We start from the raw sequence: 21,348 nt of genomic DNA on the forward strand, positions 1-21,348 counted from the left end.
TCTCCAAATGCATGTGTCATCACTTGGATAACTCTAACCTCTCCCTATCACAGATAAGATAACCTTTGTCCTGTCCACCATCTGACCCCCCCACCACATACCTCCTTGCAGCCTTTAACTGACCTGTTTTTCTCTCTTTGATCTCCATTCATTTAGATGGAGATGTAACATAAAGATTTTTACTCCTCATCTATGTGAAGGATGTAAGAAATAAAGTCAATTCAATTAAACATTATAACTCTGCTTTTCTTTCCATTGATGTTGTCTGAACTGCTGAATATTTCCTGTATTTCCATTTTATTTTGTTCTTCTTAGCTTTCTCTTTTAGTCTGAATAGTCTCGCTCTTTTTGCCTGACTATCCTTTCACTGTAGTGCAAAGGATTGCCATTGCTAAACTGAAGTGTCTCCCTCTTTAGATAAATTGACTTCCCACTCTAATCTGAATGGCCTCCCCCCCCCCCAGACTGAATGACTGAAATCTGTCTTTACACCTGAATAGCCATCCTCCTTTTATGATCAATGACTTACTCTTTAGTCTGAAGGCCTCCCTCTTCCATAATCATGATCTTTTCACAGCACAGTGCTCCTGAAGCCAAATACCTTGTTGATTTGTGCCTTCCTTTCATCTACAATGCCCTCAATTTCTTGCTTAACTTCATCCTCATTCCAATCGTTGTAAGATTTTAAGATTAGCAGCCCGCAACTGTCGCCGCTGTACTGGGGTCCGGAGTGAAACTTGCCCCACATAATTCTCACTGATTTGATTTGACACAAAACAATGCATTTTACTCTATGTTTTAATGTATATATGACTAATAAAGCTAATCTAATCTTAAACCCCTGTAAGAATGTACCAGGACGTCTACTTAGAATTCTCAGAAGTGATTTGTGGCCTCCGTTGGTCAAGGCCGACCATGGATGTTGTGTACTAGCAGTGGAAGTCAATACATCCCAGGGCAGTACAATATGGAGGGCAAGCTGTTGCCCATGCAGCATGCTCCCCCTCCCATGCAGCTGATGAATCCAAAGAAACAGCAAAGGTCAATATAGTTTAGAAGCAGCGGTGTCGCAGGAGTTGCCAATCAGCATTGAACTCGACGTAGGACAACATTAGGGGCTCTGGCTCTGTACTTTTCCTTGGGGTTTGCTCCAGAAGTCTTCTCCATGGGTGGGTATAGCTGCAAAGCAGTGCAGGATTGAGATTAGAGTTTTCTTAAACTGCACAACAACATTAGCTATCCTCTAATCCTTTAGTACCTCACCTGTTGCTCAGGACGATTAAATATCTCTGCTCGGGCCCTGCAAATTCTGCACATGCCTCCCACAGGGTCCAAGGAACATGTCGTCAGGCCCTGTGGATTTATCCATTCTAATTTGCCTCCACTCTCATTTTCTTAGATGAGATGCCAGCCACAGCTGACGACCCCCATTTGCCCAAATCATCTTGGTTTAAGGCACCAGTAATCCACCTCTTCCCCATCTCTTTTCAGTAGAAACAGCTCTCGCGGGCTCAGTAGCTATGCCACACGTGAAGGGAAGGAGCTGGACTTGGCTGTCAGAGGCTATTTGAGATGCACAAAATTGGGAGCATTTAATAGATAGAGGGAGAATATCCGCAGTAACATTCCCCGCCCCCCAACTAGGAACACTCATAGGTAAAAACATAAGTGCAGCTCAGGGCTTCTATAAAATTATTGATCTATTAAGGCAATTATTGCTGTTCATAAAGTCTTAATCTTCAGAACTCCTCTCCACTTCAAATGGTTGTTATTCTATATTTCATAATCAGTACAATATTTCAATACCCCAGTTCAATGGAAATCTTGACATGATTAGACTGCTTGGGAATTATAGGAGCATCAGCCAATCCATGATCAGGAGGGTGAGAAGACGTAGCTCATTCAGATTCACTGATTGAGTACATAAGGCATTGATTCGCAGCAGATTGCCACTTGAACGATGGCCAAACAAAGCTTGTATGTGCCTGTCAGAATAAAAGGTAAAGATAACAGGTTTAGGGAAGCTTGGTTTTCAAAAAAATATCGAGGGCCTGGGTGAGGGAAAAAAAGAAGGTGCATAGCAGGTGTACGCAGGTGGGAACAAATGAAGAGCTTATGAAATATAAGGATAACACTTAAGAAGGAAATCAGGAGGGCTCAAAAACAGGCATGAGGTTTCCCTAGCAGACAAGGTGAAGGAGAATTCTAAGGGATTCTACAGGTATGTGAATAGCAAAAGGATAGCAGGGGACAAAATTGGTTCCTTGGAAGATCAGACTCGTAATCTATGCATGGAGCCAAAAGCAATGGGGGAGATCTTAAAAGGATTTTTTGCATCTGTACTTACTGGGGAGATGGATACAGAGTCTACAGAAGCATGGCAAAGCAGCAGCAAGGTCATCGACCCTATATAGATTACAGAGGAGGTGGTGCTGCTGTCCTGAGGCAAATTAGAGTGGGTAATTCCCCAGGGCCTGACAAGGGGTCTCCTCAGATCCTGTGGGAGGCAAGTGTAGATAGAAAGTGCAGGGACCCTAGCAGAGATAATTAATCGTTAACAACAGGTGAGGTAGCAGAGAATTGGAGGATAGCTAATGTCGTTTTTGCTGTTTAAGAAAGGTTCTAAAAATACACCAGGAAATTATATTTTGGTCACCCTGACATCAGTAGTGGGAAGGTTATTGGAAAGTATTCAAAGGGACCAGATTTTGGAGTATGAGGATAGACAGGAATTAGCAATATTCAGCATGGTTTTGTATGTGGTAGGTCATATCTAACCAATCTTATAAAGTTGTTTAAGGAATTTACCAGGAAAGTTGATAAAGGCAAAGCAGTGGGTGTTGTCTCCATGGACTTTAGCAAGGCATTTGACAATGTCCCTCATGGGAGGTTGGTCAGGAAGATTCAATTGCTCAGCATTCAAGATGAAGTAGATTGGATTAGACATTGGTTTTCTGGGGGAAACAGAGAGTAGTAGTAGATGGTTGCATCTCTGACAAAACTCCCATGATTAGTGGAGTGCCGCAGGGATTGCTGCTGGATTCATTGTTGTTTCTCATCTATATCAACAACCTGAATGATAATGTGGTGAATTGGATCAGAAAATTTGTGGATGCCCTTTCCATTGTGGGGTTAGTAGATAGTGAGGAAGACTATCAGAGCTTGTAGCGGGAACTGGACCAGCTAAAAAAAATGGGCTCATAAGTGGCAGATGCAACTTAATGCAGAAAGTGTTAAGGGTTGCACTTCAGTAGGACCAACCATGGTAAGTCTTACACAGTGTTTGCACAATGAGGAGTGTGGCAGAGCAAAGGCATTTGGGAGTACAGGACCTGAGTTATAAAGAAAGATTGAATAGGTTATGACTTTATTCCTTGGAACGTAGAAGACTGAAGAGAGATTTGATAGAGGTATTCAAAATTATGAGGGGTATAGAAAGGGTAAATGCAAGCAGGCTTTTTCCACTGAGGTTGAGTGGGACTACAACTTGAGATCATGGGTTAAGGGCGAAAGCTGAAATGCTTAAGGGGAACATGAGGGGTATCTTCTTCACTCAGAGGGTTGTGAGAGTGTGGAATGAGCTGCCAGCTCAACCGGAGCATGCATGCTCGAGTTCTACATTTAAGAGAGGTTTGAGAGGGTTATGGAGGGCTATGGTCCGGGTGCAGGTCAATGGGAGTAGGCAGCTGATAAGGTTTAGCATGGACAAGATTGGTTGAAAAGCAGGTTTCTGTGCTGTATTTTTCTATGACTCTGACTCTATAGCTACTTGCAGACAATGACTTCATGATTGACAATACTCCTCTGTCTTCTTCCTCTCCTCAAAATAAAGGCCACAAACACTGTGTTTGTTTAATGCCAGTTAAGGTATTGTGAAAATTATATGAAAGGCATGTTCCAGGCTACAACTAAACTTAACCATGGAAGTATGCAGGCAACATTGAACCTGATTTTTCCTCAATAGGCAATAGCAAACAGGCCATTTGAAGTATTTCAGACAGTAGTAATAAATCAAAGATTAACACTTATTCACCATCTAAAATATGTGCTAAATGGAACAGTTAATGTTACAATGTCAAAAGTCTATGTATAGCAGGGGTTCTCAAACTGGAGTCCATGGACCCCTTGGTTAATGGTAGAGGTCTATGGCATAAAAACGTTGGGAGCCCCTAATGTATAGTTAAAATCTTATCAGTGCTGTTTACAATTAAGCAATTCTAGGATAAGATTCTGTAGCCTCCTTGTAAGCCTCAGGATCGCTCAGCTCGCTTTCGTCTAGGGGGAGCAGCCTTCGGCCCCGCCAAACTGGGTGATCAAGTTTGTCTAGATGCTGTGTGATGTACCCCACCATGCCAAATAACAGACATTACACCATATGCAATTAAATGATTACACCTTATAAGTATTTCTTGGTGATGGGTTAGTAGAAACAAATACAATTAAGGCACCAAGTCAGTAACTCTATCAGTTCTGTGCACAAATAATTCGTTGGAGCTCTTACAGAACCAGGTCTCCTTTTCCTCCAGTCGATGTCCTTCGAACTCCATTGACCCTCGAATGGGACCACCCTCAGTAGTTGACCAAACGCTCCACACGAGTCTGTCCTCGTCTCCTCTCCTCACCGAAGACCCTGGGCCTTGGACTCCCGCTTAGGGTCCGTTCTGTCATCCAGTTTACAGCATTGTGTCTCCTCTCTCTGTCCTCATCACGCCTTCCCTCCAAAGCATGCGAAAACAATAGCTTACAGACACACAAGAAAGAATAACATCTATCCCAATTGGTTAGAAAATGAATACAATTCTCGTTACCAGTAATTATAATCCAAACAAGCTGCTACTGTTAACTCAGCAATTAGCATTACAGAGAAGCCATTTTATTATAACATAACAAAGAAGCCATTTTATTAGCCTTAGCAGTAACATAAAAGAAGAAACCCCTTACAATTCATTGGTACTGGCAGCAAACTATTTAATCTGCAGATAAATCTGATTGGAGGTTCACAGACCATCACCTGCAGTCACATTCTAAGGACACACATGAGCAATGGTATCTTTGACTCTATGTAAATGTATATCCCAAGGCTTATATGTCTATATGAGTGGCACGTAGAAGATGACAGAAAGTGAAGTATAATTTCACTAGCAACGAAGTTATTCATGCTTTGTGGTTGATTACTTTTCAATGATCATTTGAGAGATGTTATTTATAATTGCATTATTCTTGACTTATCTACTTTCAAAGCACTATAAAAATTATTTATGCTTCTTTCCTCAGAAGTCCACCTCCAAAACTGCACCAACCAGAACTATGGACAGAAACCTTCAATGATTTCATTGCTAAGTGAGTACAGTCATTAGTTCTGAATAGTCTGTATAGATGTAAAAGGATGTATTATAGGAAAGGAAGTACATTGTTATACACAAAATAATCTGCAGATGCTGGGGTCAAAGCAACACTCACAACATGCTGGAAGAACTCAGCATGTCAGGCAGCATCCGTGGAAACGATCAGTCAACGTTTCGGGCCGGAACCCTTCATCAGGACTGTAGAGGGAGGGGGCAGAGGCCCTATAAAGAAGGTGGGGGGAGGGTGGGAAGGAGAAGGCTGGTAGGTTCCAGGTGAAAAACCGCTAAGGGGAAAGATAAAGGGGTAGGGGAGGGGAAGCAGGGAGGTGATAAGCAGGAAAGGTAAAGAAGGAATAGGGGAAAACACAATGGGCAGTAGAAGTAGGTGGAACCATGAGGGAGGTGATAGGCAGCTGGGGGAGGGGGCAGAGTGAAATAGGGATAGGGGAAGGGAGGGGGAGGGAATTACCGAAAGTTGGAGAATTCTATGTTCATACCAAGGGGCTGGAGACTACCTAGACGGTATATGAGGTGTTGCTCCTCCAACCTGAGTTTAGCCTCATCATGGCAGTAGAGGAGGCCAGTAGAGGAGGAACCACTTCGTCGATTACCTTTGCTGCGTCCGCCGCAACAGACAAGATCTCCTGGTTGCCACCCACTTCAACTCTGCTTCACACTCCGATTCAGATATGTCCATACATGGCCTCCTCTACTGCCATGATGAAGCTAAACTCAGGTTGGAGGAGCAATACCTCATATACCGTCTAGGTAGTCTCCAGCCCCTTGGTATGAACATTGAATTCTCCAACTTCCGGTAATTCCCTCCCCCTCCCTTCCCCTATCCCAGTTTCACTCTGCCCCCTCCCCCAGCTGCCTACTACCTCCCTCATGGTTCCACCTCCTTCTACTACCCATTATGCTTCCCCCTATTCTTTCTTCACCTTTCCTGCCTATCCCCTCCCTGCTTCCCCTCCCCCACCCCTTTATCTTTCCCCTTACTGGTTTTTCACCTGGAACCTACCAGCCTTCTCCTTCCCACCCTCCCCCGACCTTCTTTATAGGGTCTCTGCCCCTTCCCTCTTCAGTCCTGATGAAGGGTTCCGGCCCGAAATGTTGACTGATCATTTTCACAGATGCTGCCCGACCTGCTGAGTTCCTCCAGCGTGTTGTGAGTAATACATTGTTATAATCCATGCAGGATGCTGGACAACATGATGCCCTGTGACATAAGAGGGTGATGTGCTCTCAAGTTAGTGACAAAACATCCTTTGCTCCAAGTAAGACCTAAGCGTGCAAATCAGTGTTCAGAAAATATTTGTACACTTTTTGTAGGTCTCATCACCACCCTAGGAAGATTGCTGAATACTAAGATTAAAATTTTGTTTTATCTGTAAGATACTGGAACTTCTTTCCTCATGATTTATGCCACAAATTGTACTCCTTTACTTATGGTATTTGCTCACTTGAGGCTGAATAATTAATCTAACTTATTACACAAAATGGTAAATACCACTTCAGCTTCAACTGTGTCAAAAATTATGACAGCCTGGAGTTAGTCTGCTCTCACTGCTTCAAAGTTCATTTATTTTTAATGCTTTTTTCATGTTAAGAACAACACAGTTATACTATGTCTTCAGGCAGGGAAACTTTAAGTGTATGCATCTGTAATCTATCATCAATCTATATTTGCACAATACTCTTTTACGAAGATCTCCATAGATACGTCAGCTCCTAATGTTCACAGCAAGCAATCAATAACTGAAAACTGTTGTGATGAGTAAGACATAACTATAGACGAACATTGCAGTTTAATAGCACTGACAGAATGCCTACCTGAAGGAGTGAATGATCAATGCTCCATAGTTCTGAGTGTTTTGCTCTGACATTTTTAAAAATGTAGTATTATCTATTTTTGTTCATCTGTTGAAATAGGATAAAATTAAGAAGATTATTTTCATCATTTTTATCCCTATCACAAATGTTTAAACATTAAGATCAAACAAGACCATAAGATATAGGAGCAGAATTAGGCCATTTGGCCCATTGAGTCTGCTCCACCAGTTCATCATGACTGATACATTTTTCTTCTCAGCTTCTGCCTTAAACATACATAAAGACTTGGCTTCCAGAGCTGTCTATACCAATAAATTCCAGAGATTCACCACTTGTTGGTGAAAGAAATTCCTCCTCATCTCCTTTCTAAAAGGATGCCCCCCTATTCTGAGGCTGTGTCTTCTGGTCTTAACTCTCCCACCATAAGAAACATCCTCTCCACATCCTCTCCAAGGTCTTTCACCATTCAATAGGTTTCAATCAGGTCACCCCTCATTCCTCTGAATTCTAGTGAATACAGACCGAGAGCCATCAAACACTCTTCATATGACAAGCCGTTCAAACCTGTGTAATGCTCAGTTGTATTGGCTCGTATTTATCTAGGGGAAACCCTGTCCACTGCCCACCTTGTCTCCTGGTTATGTCGTAAACACAAAATAATCTGCAGATGCTGAGGTCAAAGCAACACTCACAACACACTGGAGGAATTCAGCAGGTCGGGCAGCATCCGTGGAAAAGATCGGATGACGTTTTGGGCCGGAACCCTTCGCCCTTCTGCCCCTTCCCTCTTCAGTCCTGACGAAGGGTTCCAGCCCGAAACATCGACCGATCTTTTCCACGGATGCTGCCTGACCTGCTGAATTCCTCCAACGTGTTGTGAGCGTTGCTCCTGGTTATGTCGGTTGCTGTACAACTACCACCTGATTCAGCTTCAAACATCAATCATCAGCCAGCACACAATGTACGTTTTACCAATTACACTTTATAGATATTACTAAGTCTATGAGATTAATAGAAGTTCAATACAAAAAAGGAATGGAAAAGGCGCCAGACTTATCAAAGTTCAATTTCTTTGTGCACACGTTGGAGCTCGGGGACCTCTTCGGGACCACTCTGACCCCTTCGACTCGCAGCTTGGAACCACCTGGAGTGATCAACCTGAGCTTTCCCTGCACGTCCGTCGTCCTCACGGTCTCTCCTCCAACTCCCCGCCCCCCCCCAAAAGCCCCTGGTTCCCAGCCATATGAGACAGCATATCACCCCAAGAAAGAATAACGTGGACACCCATTGGCTGATAGTACTCCGCTATCTGTTATAACCCAAGCAAAGTGCTAGCTAGAGCCTTTCTCAGCATTTAACATAACATAGAAACCATTTTAATTCACATACACAGTAACATAAAAGATTAACATAACAAAGAAGCCATTTTAATTTTATCATAACAAAGAAGAAACCCCTTACACCTGGAAGGAATCATTTTTGTGAACCTTCTTTGAAACCCCTCCAGTTGTAAACTATTTATAGTTTTTAAATAGTGACAACATTCAAGATTCTTTAATTGACAGTCAAGCATTCTGAACATCGAGGCTGTTAAAGATCTACATAAATGCAAGTCAATTTGTTCTTCTATCTGCCCAACTTCCAATCCATATCACTAGTTAATACTATGAATCTGAGAATAACGTTGACCTATCTTTATGCCAGCCCTGATTTGAAAGCTGTGAAGTTGTGTGGTAAGTGAAAATCTGAGTGACTAATGAAACTGGATCCTTCATGTTACTTGTGAAATATTGTGTTTTAAATCAGATACAATTCTTAGTTTTTGTTTTACTATTTTTCTTTGTAATTATCCAGCAACTGGTTACTCCACAATATTAAGAAATTTCTTTTGTGTCTATGAATTTAGGATAATTGCATATTATATTTGTGTGTTTATATGTCACTCATTGTAAACTGGTGTTAATGTCCAAAGCCAGTTCTTACTCTTCTTTCCTTCTGGAAGAAGCTTCAGGAGGAGCTTGGGCGATTAGTATCATCAGTAGCAGATTGATTCCTAGGATGACAGGAGTGATCAAGTCATGTTTATTTTCATTTAACTATATATGTGTATATAATGTTTATAACCATGTAATGTATATAGAAATGAGACGTTTCTCTGAACCAGGGTGTAAAACACAGTAGTACACATAACACACGAGAACTTATGAAGGCAAGGATAAAATCTACAGATGAATCACACATAAATAACAAACTAAAGTGCTTTCATGTTAAATGTTGTATGGTATGAAACAGATTAACAGTGACACTTCAAATACAATGCCGCAGGGAGTTCAGAAGCCTAATGGCCTGGGGTAAGAAACTGTTCCTCATCCTGACCGTTCCTGTTTTTATGCAACGTTGTCTTCTGCCTGATGGTAGAAAGTCAAAGGGGATGCTAGGATCCTTAATAATACTAAAGGCCCTGCATATGCAGTGATGTATAAAAAGGGATATTTACTAGCGTTTAGAAGTTGAAAGGGACTTAATGAATCCTATAAAATTTAGTCTTAAAGAGATTATATGGAAGAAAAAACAAATAAGAGAAAATCTGCGGATGTCAGAAATTCGAGCAACACACACAAAGTGCTGGAGGAACTCAGCAGGCCAGGCAGCATCTATGGATAAAAATACAGTTGACATTTCGAGCCGAAATCCTTCAGCAGGACTCATGGAAGAAAGATAATTTTGGTAGTGGGGAAGGCTAAAATAAGGAGTTACAGTTTCATTGCTTAAGATACTGGTAGGCCACTTAGAACTGAGACGATGAGGAATTTCTTCACCTAAAATGTGATAAACCTGTGGAATTCCTGACTACAGAAGTTTGAGGTCGAATTATCATATATATTCAATAAAGACCTACTATAGATATAGTAATGAAGGTTAAACAAAATCAAGCGATTTAGGGTGAAAAGAAGAGTAAAAAAATCTGAATGATTAGCCACAATCATATTAAATAGCAAACCAGATTCAAGGGCTCCTACTCTGAATTACTTTATTTTTAATGTTCCTATATTTTGCTTCATTTCCCACTAAATAGGTCCACTTGAGTAAAATGCAAAGAAAGATCAGTAGGCGATTCAAAATGTTTGAGCATTAATGAAGTTCACTGACCTTCTCAACCTCCTGACTGGGATTAAACAGCTGTGGCAATGTCTCCTGATGCTCACAAGTGGAGGGAACTCAGTTTGACATTCTTTAGCAATCCCACGTTCAGTGCAGGCTGATCTCTACGGGAAAATTCCATTCTAGTTGCTGAACATACTTAGTGGCTTCAATGCAAAGCTCGTTTTGTCCAACTCCTTTGCCTCAAATCTTGTAATTTCTCTTATATCTCTCCTGTGAAATATTGAGCCAGGGCTTTTTTAGCTGCCAGTGTGATGGTAATTATGATCAAATATCTATTGGCTTCTTTACAAGAGATGGTAATAATCCTTCCGTATTGGCAGTAATCAATTAGATATTGATTGATAGAGTCGCTGCACGTCAAGCAGCATCTTATCTCTCCTCCTCTAGTTTCTCTTGTTACCTCAGTTAAATAGGTTGATGGGGGTAATTTTACAGCCAAATCTAACCCAGTGCCCATGAGCCTTAAATCTCCTGCCACAAAGTTTTGACCCAAAACAACAACAATCCCTTTATTCCCACATCATCTTCTCAACCCATTAAGATGATTTGTTGCTCCAGATTCTATCATCTACAATCATAGTTGTGGAGTCAGAGTGTAACAGAGTGCAGAAGAAGGCCCTTCAGCTCAACTGGTCCAACCAGTACATATTATTTATGACTGCATCGGTAGCTGTTTACTGTTGTACATTTAACTATATGTTGTATGTGCACTTACATAAACTTCTCATCTACAGAATATTTCATCTGTTAATATTATTTTATGTTCTGTAAGTTATATATGTACGGTGTTTTATACCTTGGTCCCTGGGGAATGAAGTTTCATTTAGCTGTGTACATGTATACAGTTGAATAACAATAAACTTGAACTGGTCCATGCCAACCATAGCATCCTCCCTGCTAGGCATAGCTACCTGCATTGAGCCCATAACCCTTCAAGCCCTTCCACTCAATACACCTATGCAAATACCTCTTCAGTGTTGCAATTGCACCTGCGTTGACCACTTCCTCAGGCAGCTCATTCCAGACATTTACTACCCTCTGCGCAAAGTCATCACCTCACAGGTCTCTTGGCTTGTGTGTTCCTCAGTTTTTGAATCTCCAACCCTGCGGAAAAGATGATGGCCACCTGCCTTCCCTGTACGCCTCATGATCTTATGTACTTCTATGAGGTCACCGCTCATTCTCCTGCATTCCAGGAAATAAAGGCTGAGCATGGCCAAACTCTCCCTGTAACCAGGCCCTCTAGTGCAGGCAAAACCCACACGAATCTTTTAGAACAGCACAACAACAGGCTCTTTGGCTAATTATCTTGTGCCAAACTAATTAAATTAGCAGTCACCCTCTCAGCTTGATGATCATTCCTATAAAGGGGTAACCAAAACTGTACATAATACTCCCAGTGCAACCTCACTAATGATATATATAACTGCAACATAATGTCCCTACGCCTAAGCTCGACGCCCTGACTGTGAAGGCTAGAATGTTAAACACCTTCTTTACTGTCTATTTGCATGGTCACGTTCAACAAACTTGTGCACTTGTATTACCAGGTCCCTCTGTACCACAATACTAATCAGCATCCTGACATTCACAGTATAGGTTCTACCTTGGTTTGACTATCCATAGAGCATCACCACGCACTTAGATAAGTTGAAGTCCATTGCCATTCCTCCACCCTTCACCCTAACTGATTGCGATCTCTTTCCAATTCATTGCAATCTGCTTCACTATCAACAAGCCTTCCTAATTTAGTATCATCAGCAAATTTGCTAATCATGTCATGTAGATTAATATCCATATTATTTAGGTAAATAATGAATAACAGAGGTCCCATCATTGATCCCTGCAAGACCCTACTAATCATAGGGCTGTGGTCAGAGGATTGACCATCAACCATCAACCTCTGCTTTCTTTCATCCAGCTAATTCTGAATCCACATTACTAATCCCCCTTGAATCTCTTGTCAACCTTCCAGATCAGACTGCTATGTGGGACCCTATCAAAGGGCTCACTGAAGTCCATATAGATTACATCCATCATTATCCCTTTGTTACCACTTTGAAAAGCTCCAAAAATTTGTCAGGCATGATTTCTCACACACAAAATTGTGCTAACCAGTCCATATTGGGCCTTGACTATCCAAGCGATAGTAGATCTTGTCCGTCTTCCCTCTAGTAACTTCTCTAGAACTGAAGTCAGGCTCAGCAGATTGTAGTTCCCTAACCTGTCCTCCTACACTTCTTGACTAAGTGAACAACTTTCTCCACTTTCTAGTTTTCTGGAACTTCACCAGTGGTGAACAATAAACCAAATATCTCTACAAGGGCCTTTGTGTTTTCTTCTCTGACTTCCCATAAGGTCTGGGGTGCATTTGGTCAGGCCCTGGGCATTTGCCCACCTTAATGCACTTCATGCTGCAAATACCTCCTTCCTTGTAATATGCAAATGATCCAAAACCTCATTACTTATTACCCTCAATTCTTTAGCATCCATGCTATTTTCCTTCGTAAATACTGAGTAGAAATAGATGTTAAAAATCTAGCCCACCTCCTACAGATCCATCAATAGGCAAACCTGATGGCTAGTCCTTAAGAGAGCATATTCTCTCCTTAGTCACCCTTTTACTGTTAATATAATTTAAGAACCTCCCGGGATTATCTTTAACCGTGCCTACCAAATGTATCTCTTACCTTCTTTTGACCTCTTGTCTTTTCCCTTAAGCCTAGTCATAAACATTCTATATTCATTCAGGTATTTATTTACATCTGCTACCTAAACATAATGAACACTTCCTGCTTTATCCCTTAACAGGGCCTAGGTATCCAATTTTAGCCAGGGTTCCCTGAGCTAGGTATGTTTACCCTTCACCCCAACAGGAATGCATTGCCCCTGGACTTATAAGAGCCTTTTAAAATTCTCTCACTTGCCACCTGTTCTTTTACCTTTAAATAGTCGTCCAGTTGACCACCAGCTAGATCTTGTCTAATGCCCTCAGTATTGACCCTACTCCAGCTTAGGACCTGTTCTATCTTTTTCCAAACCTATTTTAGAATTGTTGTCACTCTACTCAAAGTACATCCCAACTGCTACCTCAGTTACTCAGCCACCAAGGACGCACCACACAAATTCCAACCCATCTAGGCCCTTTATACTCTGTGAGGCCCAGTCAATGCTGGGAAAATTGAAATCTCCCACTAGAACCACTCTACTATTCTCACAACTACATGCAATTTCTCAACACTTCTGCTCCTTAATTCCAACTGGTTATTGTCACAAGGGGTATTTACAAGTTCTACCAAGGTGACCACTTCTTTCTATGTTCTACACAAGCAGCCTTGTTAAATGATCCGTCAAGAATATCCACTCCAAGCACTGCTGTTACATCCTCCCTTATCCAAAAGGCAACACATCTTCCATTCTTACCTGTCCGTCTGTCATGCCTAAGATATCGGTATACTGGAACAGTCTCGAGTCTCCAGCCTGAAACATCCAATACCCATTTTTACAGAGTTTCAGTCATTGCACAGGCATCACAATGAGAATATAACATTAATGTGATCTATTTAATATAGACGTACATTGTTAATATTGCATCATCAATGCACCAAGCTCAGACAGGCATACTGCCACTCAGTAGGAGTTAAGAATCACAATTCCAGGTATTATTGGTTAAGACCACACATTGACCATTTCATTTTTGAATCAAAATTTAAGTTTTCTGCAAACGTTTACTTTATCTTCAAATGAAATGAAGTATATTAAGTTATTACATTCAGCCTGTGCAAACACAATTCTTTTCCTCCATGTATGCACTTCAGTCAGTATTGCTCTTGTGTTCATTTCATATCTGGGATCTCGCAGCTAAAACAGATGCAGTTGAGTAAATAACTAATTTACAAAGAAAATCTGTGAAACAGTAGTGGAGCTTGTTCCCTTCCAGGAATATTTTTCAGATTAAATTAGGACAAGGGAAGAGTAAGTCAGCATGAGCCTTTAACCTAGTTGGTCTAAATTTAATAGGTTATTTCTTTGCTTTTGGAAGTGAATCTCAGCTCAGGCTGAACTGTTGTGACTCTCTTCAAATTGCATGTGACTATATTAAGGTCGGCACATTCTTCTCTGTGCAAGTTTCCTGCAGCATTTTATAGACTTTTTATAGCCCCTGCACAATTCTAATGCAAAGTGTCACCTGACAGGATGGGAAATTCAACCAAGCAACATGCTTTGGATCACCAAGTAACTGTAACAGGCCAAAGTTCACTTAGCTGGCCAAGACATTATTCTGCCAATTTACATAAATTAAATATTTATATATTGTGGGCTTTCTATAATAACCCAAGTATAAAAAATCTGATAACAATAATTTTCCCAGGTCCAAGCTAATGTTTCATTACAACCAGCGCTGAACATAAAAAAAAATGTAGGTACCTGAATAAGTTAGGTTGACATAGACAAGTTGGGCTGACTTCTGCTCTAACGTAACCCTATGAGTCTAAAAAGCACTATAAGAGAATCAGGGAAAACTTTGTACAAAAAAGAAGCTGAACAACCCGTACACATAAATTTGGATAAGTGATCAATTTTGCATCTATACAAAATAAATTACAGGGATACTCAGTAGGTCAGGCAGCATCAGAGGACAGAAACAGAGTGGAGTTGCACTGGGATCTGTACTGGGATTTCTGCTGTTTGTGATGTGTATAAATTACTTGGATGAAAATGTAGATGGGTGGGTTAGTAAGCTTGCAGAGAAAGAAAATCTGTGGTGTTCTGAATAGTGTAAAAGATTGGCAAACAATACAATGGAATATACATCAGTTGCAGATACAGTGGTATGCAGAAGTTTGGGCACCCCGGTCAAAATTTCTGTTACTGTGAATAGCTAAGCAAGTAAAAGATGACCTGATTTCCAAAAGGCATAAAGTTAAAGGTGACACATTTCTTTAATATTTTAAGCAAGATTACTTTTTTATTTCCATATTTTACAGTTTCAAAATAACAAAAAAGGAAAAGGGCCCGAAGCAAAAGTTTGGGCACCCTGCATGGTCAGTACTTAGTAACACCCCCTTTGGCAAGTATCACAGCTTGTAAACACTTTCTGTAGCCAGTTGAGAGTCTTTCAATTCTTGTTTGGGAGATTTTCGCCCATTCTTCCTTGCAAAAGGCTTCTAGTTCTGTGAGATTCCTGGGCCGTCTTGCATGCACTGCTCTTTTGAGGTCTATCCACAGATTTTCAATGATGTTTAGGTCAGGGGACTGTGAAGGCCATGGCAAAACCTTCAGCTTGTGCCTCTTGAGGTAGTCCATTGTGGATTTTGAGGTGTGTTTAGGATCATTATCCTGTTGTAGAAGCCATCCTCTTTTCATCTTCAGCTTTTTTACAAATGGTGTGATATTTACTTCCAGAATTTGCTGGTATTTAATTGAATTCATTCTTCCCTCTACCAGTGAAATGTTCCCCGTGCCACTGGCTGCAACACAATCCCAAAGCATGATCGATCCACCCCCGTGCTTATCAGTTGGAGAGGTGTTCTTTTCATGAAATTCTGCATCCTTTTTTCTCCAAACATACCTTTGCTCATTGCAGCCAAAAAGTTCTATTTTAACTTCATCAGACCACAGGACTTGTTTCCAAAATGTATCAGACTTGTTTAGATGTTCCTTTGCAAACTTCTGATGCTGAATTTTGTGGTGAGAATGCAGGAAAGGTTTTCTTCTGATGGCTGTTCCATGAAGGTCATATTTGTGCAGGTGTCGCTGCACAGTAGAACAGTGCACCAGCACTCCAGAGTCTGCTAAGTCTTCCTGAAGGTCTTTTGCAGTCAAATGGGGGTTTTGATTTGTCTTTCTAGCAATCCTATGAGTAGTTCTCTCAGAAAGTTTTCTTGGTTTTCCAGACCTCAACTTGACCTCCACCGTTCCTGTTAATTGCCATTTCTTAATTACATTACGAACTGGGGAAACAGTTACCTGAAAACGCTTTGCTATCGTCTTATAGCCTTCTCCTGCTTTGTGGGCATCATTTATTTTAATTTTCAGAGTGCTAGGCAGCTGCTTAGAGGAGCCCATGGCTGCTGATTGTTGGGACAAGGTTTGAGGAGTCAAGGTATTTATAAAGCTTCGAAATTTGCATCACCTGGCTTTTTCTAATGATGATTGTGAACAAGCCATAGCCCTAACAAGCTAATTAAGGTCTGAGACCTTGGTAAAAGTTATCTGAGAGCTCAAATCTCTTGGGGTGTCCAAACTTTTGCATGGTGCTCCTTTCCTTTTTTTCACTCTAAAATTGTACAAAACAAAAATAATACACTAATCCTGCTTAAAATGTTGAAAAGAATGTTTCATCTATAACTTTATGACTTTTGGAGATCAGTTCATCACTTAACTATTCACAGGAACAGACATTTTGACCAGGGATGCCCAAACTTTTGCATGCCACTGTATGGGCAGAGAAATGGCAGATGGAGTTTAACTCAGCCAAATGTGAAGTGTTGCACATAGGTCAAACATAAAGCGACAGTGCACTGCTAGGAGCTACACCCTAAGAACTACAACAGTGTTGATGAGCAGAGAGATCTTGAGGTCCAGTTTCATAGCTTTCTGAAAGTGGTTACACAGGATGATAGGATGGTTAAGAAGGCATATGACATGGTTGCCTTTATTAGTTGAGGCACTGAGTTGAGAAGTTAGGAAGTTATGTTGCAGCTTTATTAAACTCTAGTTATGCTACATCTGGAGTATTGCATACAGTCCTGGTTGCCCCATTATAGAAAGGATGTTGAGGAGAAGTTGCAGAAGAGGTTTACTAGGACATTGCCTGGATTAGAGGGCATGTGCTATAATGAGAGGTTGGACAAACTAGGGTTGTTTGCTCAGGAGTGGTGGAGGCTGAGGGAAGATCTGTTCGAAGTTTAAGATTATGAGAGACATAGATAAATAGATTGAAATATCTCATGCCAAAGGAATTGTATTTAAGGAGAGCGGGGTAATTTTAAAGTAGGTATAAGGGGCAAGTTTCCTTATACAGAGAGGGTTGGGTGTCTGGAATGCACTGCTTGGCATGGTGATAGAGGTAGCTACATTAGAGACAATTAAAAGATGAATATGGGGGAAATGGAAGAATATGTAAATTGTGAGGGCAGAAGGGATTAGTTTAGTTGCCCATTTGGTTACTAATTTAATTGGTTCGGCACAACATTGTGGGCAGAAGAGCCTTTTCTTCTGCTGTGCTGGTCTATTTTCTATGTAATTAAAGTTTCAGATCAATGTCATTTCATCATTTACAGTTCTTTTTTGCTTTTTATTTGCTGTTTATGTCTCATTTATTTGTCTATTACTTGCATGGACTATTTGATGGGTTTATCATTTCAATTGTATCTTGCAGACTTGGAATATTTGATATACTGTCTACTTTGAGCTGCTTAATTTTATTCAGGGGAGCAAAAGGGACTTTCCAGTTAGTCTCTGCATGGCCGGGAGAAACAAAACAGTCAATATTGGAGCCCTCTCACTGTTCAACAATCCCTCAATGATGCAATCCAAATAGTTGAGTAGCTTAACTGCTCAAATTTCAGAAAACATATCAGCGATAATAAACCTGATTCTGACTTGCAGGCAATTTTTGAGTATTTGATTAAAAACTCAAAGCATGATTGAAAGACATAGAACCATCTACTTTCAGAGGCAGTTTGAAGGAAGGAACTAAGGTAAAGAAAATTGAAAGACACACAGAACAGTGTGTAATTGATTCCCTCAGACCAATTTCAAGAGGGGGAATGGGATAAGTATAACAGGGTTTAAATTTTGCCCTAGCCGAGAGGATGGTGATGGTTTGGAGAGCTGATACGTAGTATTGTGGAAACAGTATTTCATGCACCACCATGTTTTCATGTCCATTAATTCTGTTGAAAAGAAACAGAGACTCTGGCCTTGAGTTTATCTGAATGTTGCAACAAAATGAAAAGAGCCAAGCCATCAGCAGAGAACTACTAACTATACCTAAAATTTCCATATGGAAAACAAGTCAGTGGTCTTATGCACTGATACACAGTACCTATAGCAAGTATTCCCTCCCTCTAACCCCCCAGAAGTTTTCATGTTTTATTGTTTTACAACTCTGAATCACAGTGGATTTAATTTGGCTTTCTTGACACTGATCAACAGAAAAGAACCTTTCGTCTCAAAGGGAAAGCAAATTTATGCAAATTGGCCTAAATTTATGATAAAATATTAAACACAAAATAATTGATAACATAAATACTGACTTGTAGGGGGTGAGTAATTATCAGATGCACCTTTGGCAGCAATTACAGCCTTGAGTCTGTGTGGATAGGTCTCTATCAGCTTTGCACATCCGAATACTGTAAATTTTGCCCATGCTTCTTTAAAAACTGCTCAAATTCTGTCAGATTGCATGGGGATCTTGAATGAACAGTCCTTTTCAAGTCCAGCCACAAATTCTCCGTTGTATTGAGGTCTGTACTCTGACTTGGCCTTCCAGGACATTAACTTTGTCTTTAAGCCATCCCCATGTAGCTTTGGTTTTCTGCTTGGGGCCATTGTCTTGCTAGAAAACAAATCCTTTCCCAAGTCACAGTTCTCTTGCAGAATGCATCAGATTTTCCTCCAGAATTTCCCTGTACTTTGCTGCATTCATTTTACTCTCTAATTTCACAAGCTTTCCAGGGCCTGCTGCACTGAAGCATCCCCACAGTATGATGTAGTCACCATCATGCTTCATGGTAGGGATGGTGTGTTTTTGATGACGTGCAGTGTTTGGTTTACGTCAAACATAGCATTCAGTCTGATGGCCAAAGAGCTCAACTTTGGTTTAATCAGACCATAGAACCTTCTTCCAGCTGACTTCAAACTTCAGACTATCCCACATGCTTTCAGGCAAATTCTAGCTGAGATTTCATGTGAGTTCCCCCCCCCCACGAACAGTGGCTTCTCTTTGCCACTCTCCTATAAATCTGTGACTGGTGAATCACCCGGGCAACAGCTGCTGTCTGCAGTTTCTCCCATCTCAGCTACTGAAGCTTGTAACTCCTCCAGAGTTATCACAGATCTTTTGGTGGCCTCCTTCACTAGTCCCCTTCTTGCATGGTTTTTGAGGACGACCTGCTCTAGGCAGATTTACAGCTGTGCCATGTTCTTTCCATTTTTTGATGATTGACTTAACTGTACTCCAAGGGATATTCAGTCACTTAGAAATTTCCTTGTATCCAGCTCCTGACTTGTGCTTTTCAACAGCTTTTTTGTGGAGTTGCTTGGAGTGTTCTTTTGTGTTCATGGTGTAGTTTTTGCCAGAACACTGGTGCACCAGCAGTTGGACCTTCTTCTTCTGATCTTTAATGGCGATTGGTAGACCAACTTAAAGGTGTATTACCACCGCCAAATGGACTGGAGTGTGGTGCCGAGAGTTGGGAAATAAAACCAATTTTAGTTCTTTATCTTATGAAAACCAAATTACTCTAGAAAGCCCTATAGATTGTAAATAATGAAAGACAATATTATGAATTAAATTAAAGTCACCTCCATAACTTGAAGTTTTTAAATAAAAGCTATCAACCCACAAAGATAATAGTGCAGCCTGCATTTGCTTTCTTTCAACCTTACATTGTAAAATAATTGTTCAACTGTTTCATCATGACAACACCTACACACCTTAGTATGACGTTTTCCAACAAGTTACAAGAAATAAGCACAGTATGCCCTGCCCAATTCTCAGTGAGCCAATATAATTCCTTCCCTTCTTGCTTGACCCCCTTCTCCCATCAATCCAGCAGTTTTGTGTATTCTGTAAAGGTGTCTCCCCTTATGCCCATTACCCCACAAGTCTTGCCACAATTCACTTATTCTTGGCCCCACCAACCTCTTAGCTTCTGATTTGCTAATTGGAAGGCCTATATCCACAGATGAACCTTTAACAGCTTTTTTGGCCAAACAATCAACCCAGTCTTTTCCCTCAACACCTCTATATGTAGGGACCCACAAGAAGCAGAGGTGTAAACCAATATTTGGATTATGAAATAAAGTTTGAATAGCTTCCAGCAGTAAATCTGACTTACTACTCGGTTGACCCATTTTAAGACTAGTCAAAACTGAAAAACAATCTGAACAAATTACAACTTTGCATGGATCAGTTTCCTACTCCCACTGTAAGCCCAAAAGGATGGCAACCAATTCTGCAGTACATACTGATAAATAGTTAGTAAAAGTTTTTTTATTGTTATCTATAATTCAGGCACAAAAACCATCACTCCAACATTCCCAGTTTATTATCTTTTGATCCATCAGTAAAAATGGTTAACACATCACAATAATTTTCTTTAACATATTGATGAACCAACAGACTCTCAAGCATATCAGGATCCTTGGACTTCATTAAATCATGCAAACTAAAATCAACTAAAGTCATTGGAGAAAAACACATTGGGGCTACTGAAAAAGCTACAACATAATCCAGCAAACCCATATTTCTAGCCTGATTAGAGCCCAGGCACCCAAAACTAAAAACACTCTTCTTGTGATGTTCCCAATAGTCTTCCAACACACTTTTAACAGGGTGATCGCTTCTCTACCCCCTTAAATTAATCCAGTATGTTAACATCAACTTCAACCTCTGCAAATGCAAGGATAATTGTCCCATTTCAACCAGTAAAACCGAAACAGGAGATGACCTTACTGCACCACGACACATCTTAAAGCCTGTGCTTGTATCACTTCTGTGCCACAATCCACACAATCTGTGCGGTGTGGATTGGTGATAACATATCCTCCTCAGGGGTGTGTGCTTAGCCCACTGCTCTACTCTGTATATATACATGACTGTGTGGCTAGCCATAGCTCAAATACCATCTATAAATTTGCCGACGATACAACCATTGTTGGTAGAATCTCAGGTGGTGATGAGAAGGCGTACAGGAGTGAGATATGCCAACTAGTGGACTGGTGCCGCAGCAACCACCTGGCACACAACATCAGTAAGATGAAAGAGCTGATT

General features: G+C 40.8%; 1 protein-coding gene across 1 annotated transcript in view; it reads left to right on the top strand.

The window, feature by feature from the left end:
* myo3a (myosin IIIA) overlaps positions 1-21,348 on the top strand; it is a 391,513-nt gene that overhangs the window by 115,779 nt on the left and 254,386 nt on the right. The window contains exon 7 of the mRNA XM_072254428.1: positions 5,275-5,340. Coding sequence (XP_072110529.1) covers positions 5,275-5,340 — 66 coding nt within the window. The remainder of the gene's footprint in view (positions 1-5,274; positions 5,341-21,348) is intronic.

Source organism: Mobula birostris, chromosome 3 (assembly GCF_030028105.1).
Source record: "Mobula birostris isolate sMobBir1 chromosome 3, sMobBir1.hap1, whole genome shotgun sequence".
Classification (NCBI taxonomy): Eukaryota; Metazoa; Chordata; class Chondrichthyes; order Myliobatiformes; family Myliobatidae; genus Mobula; species Mobula birostris.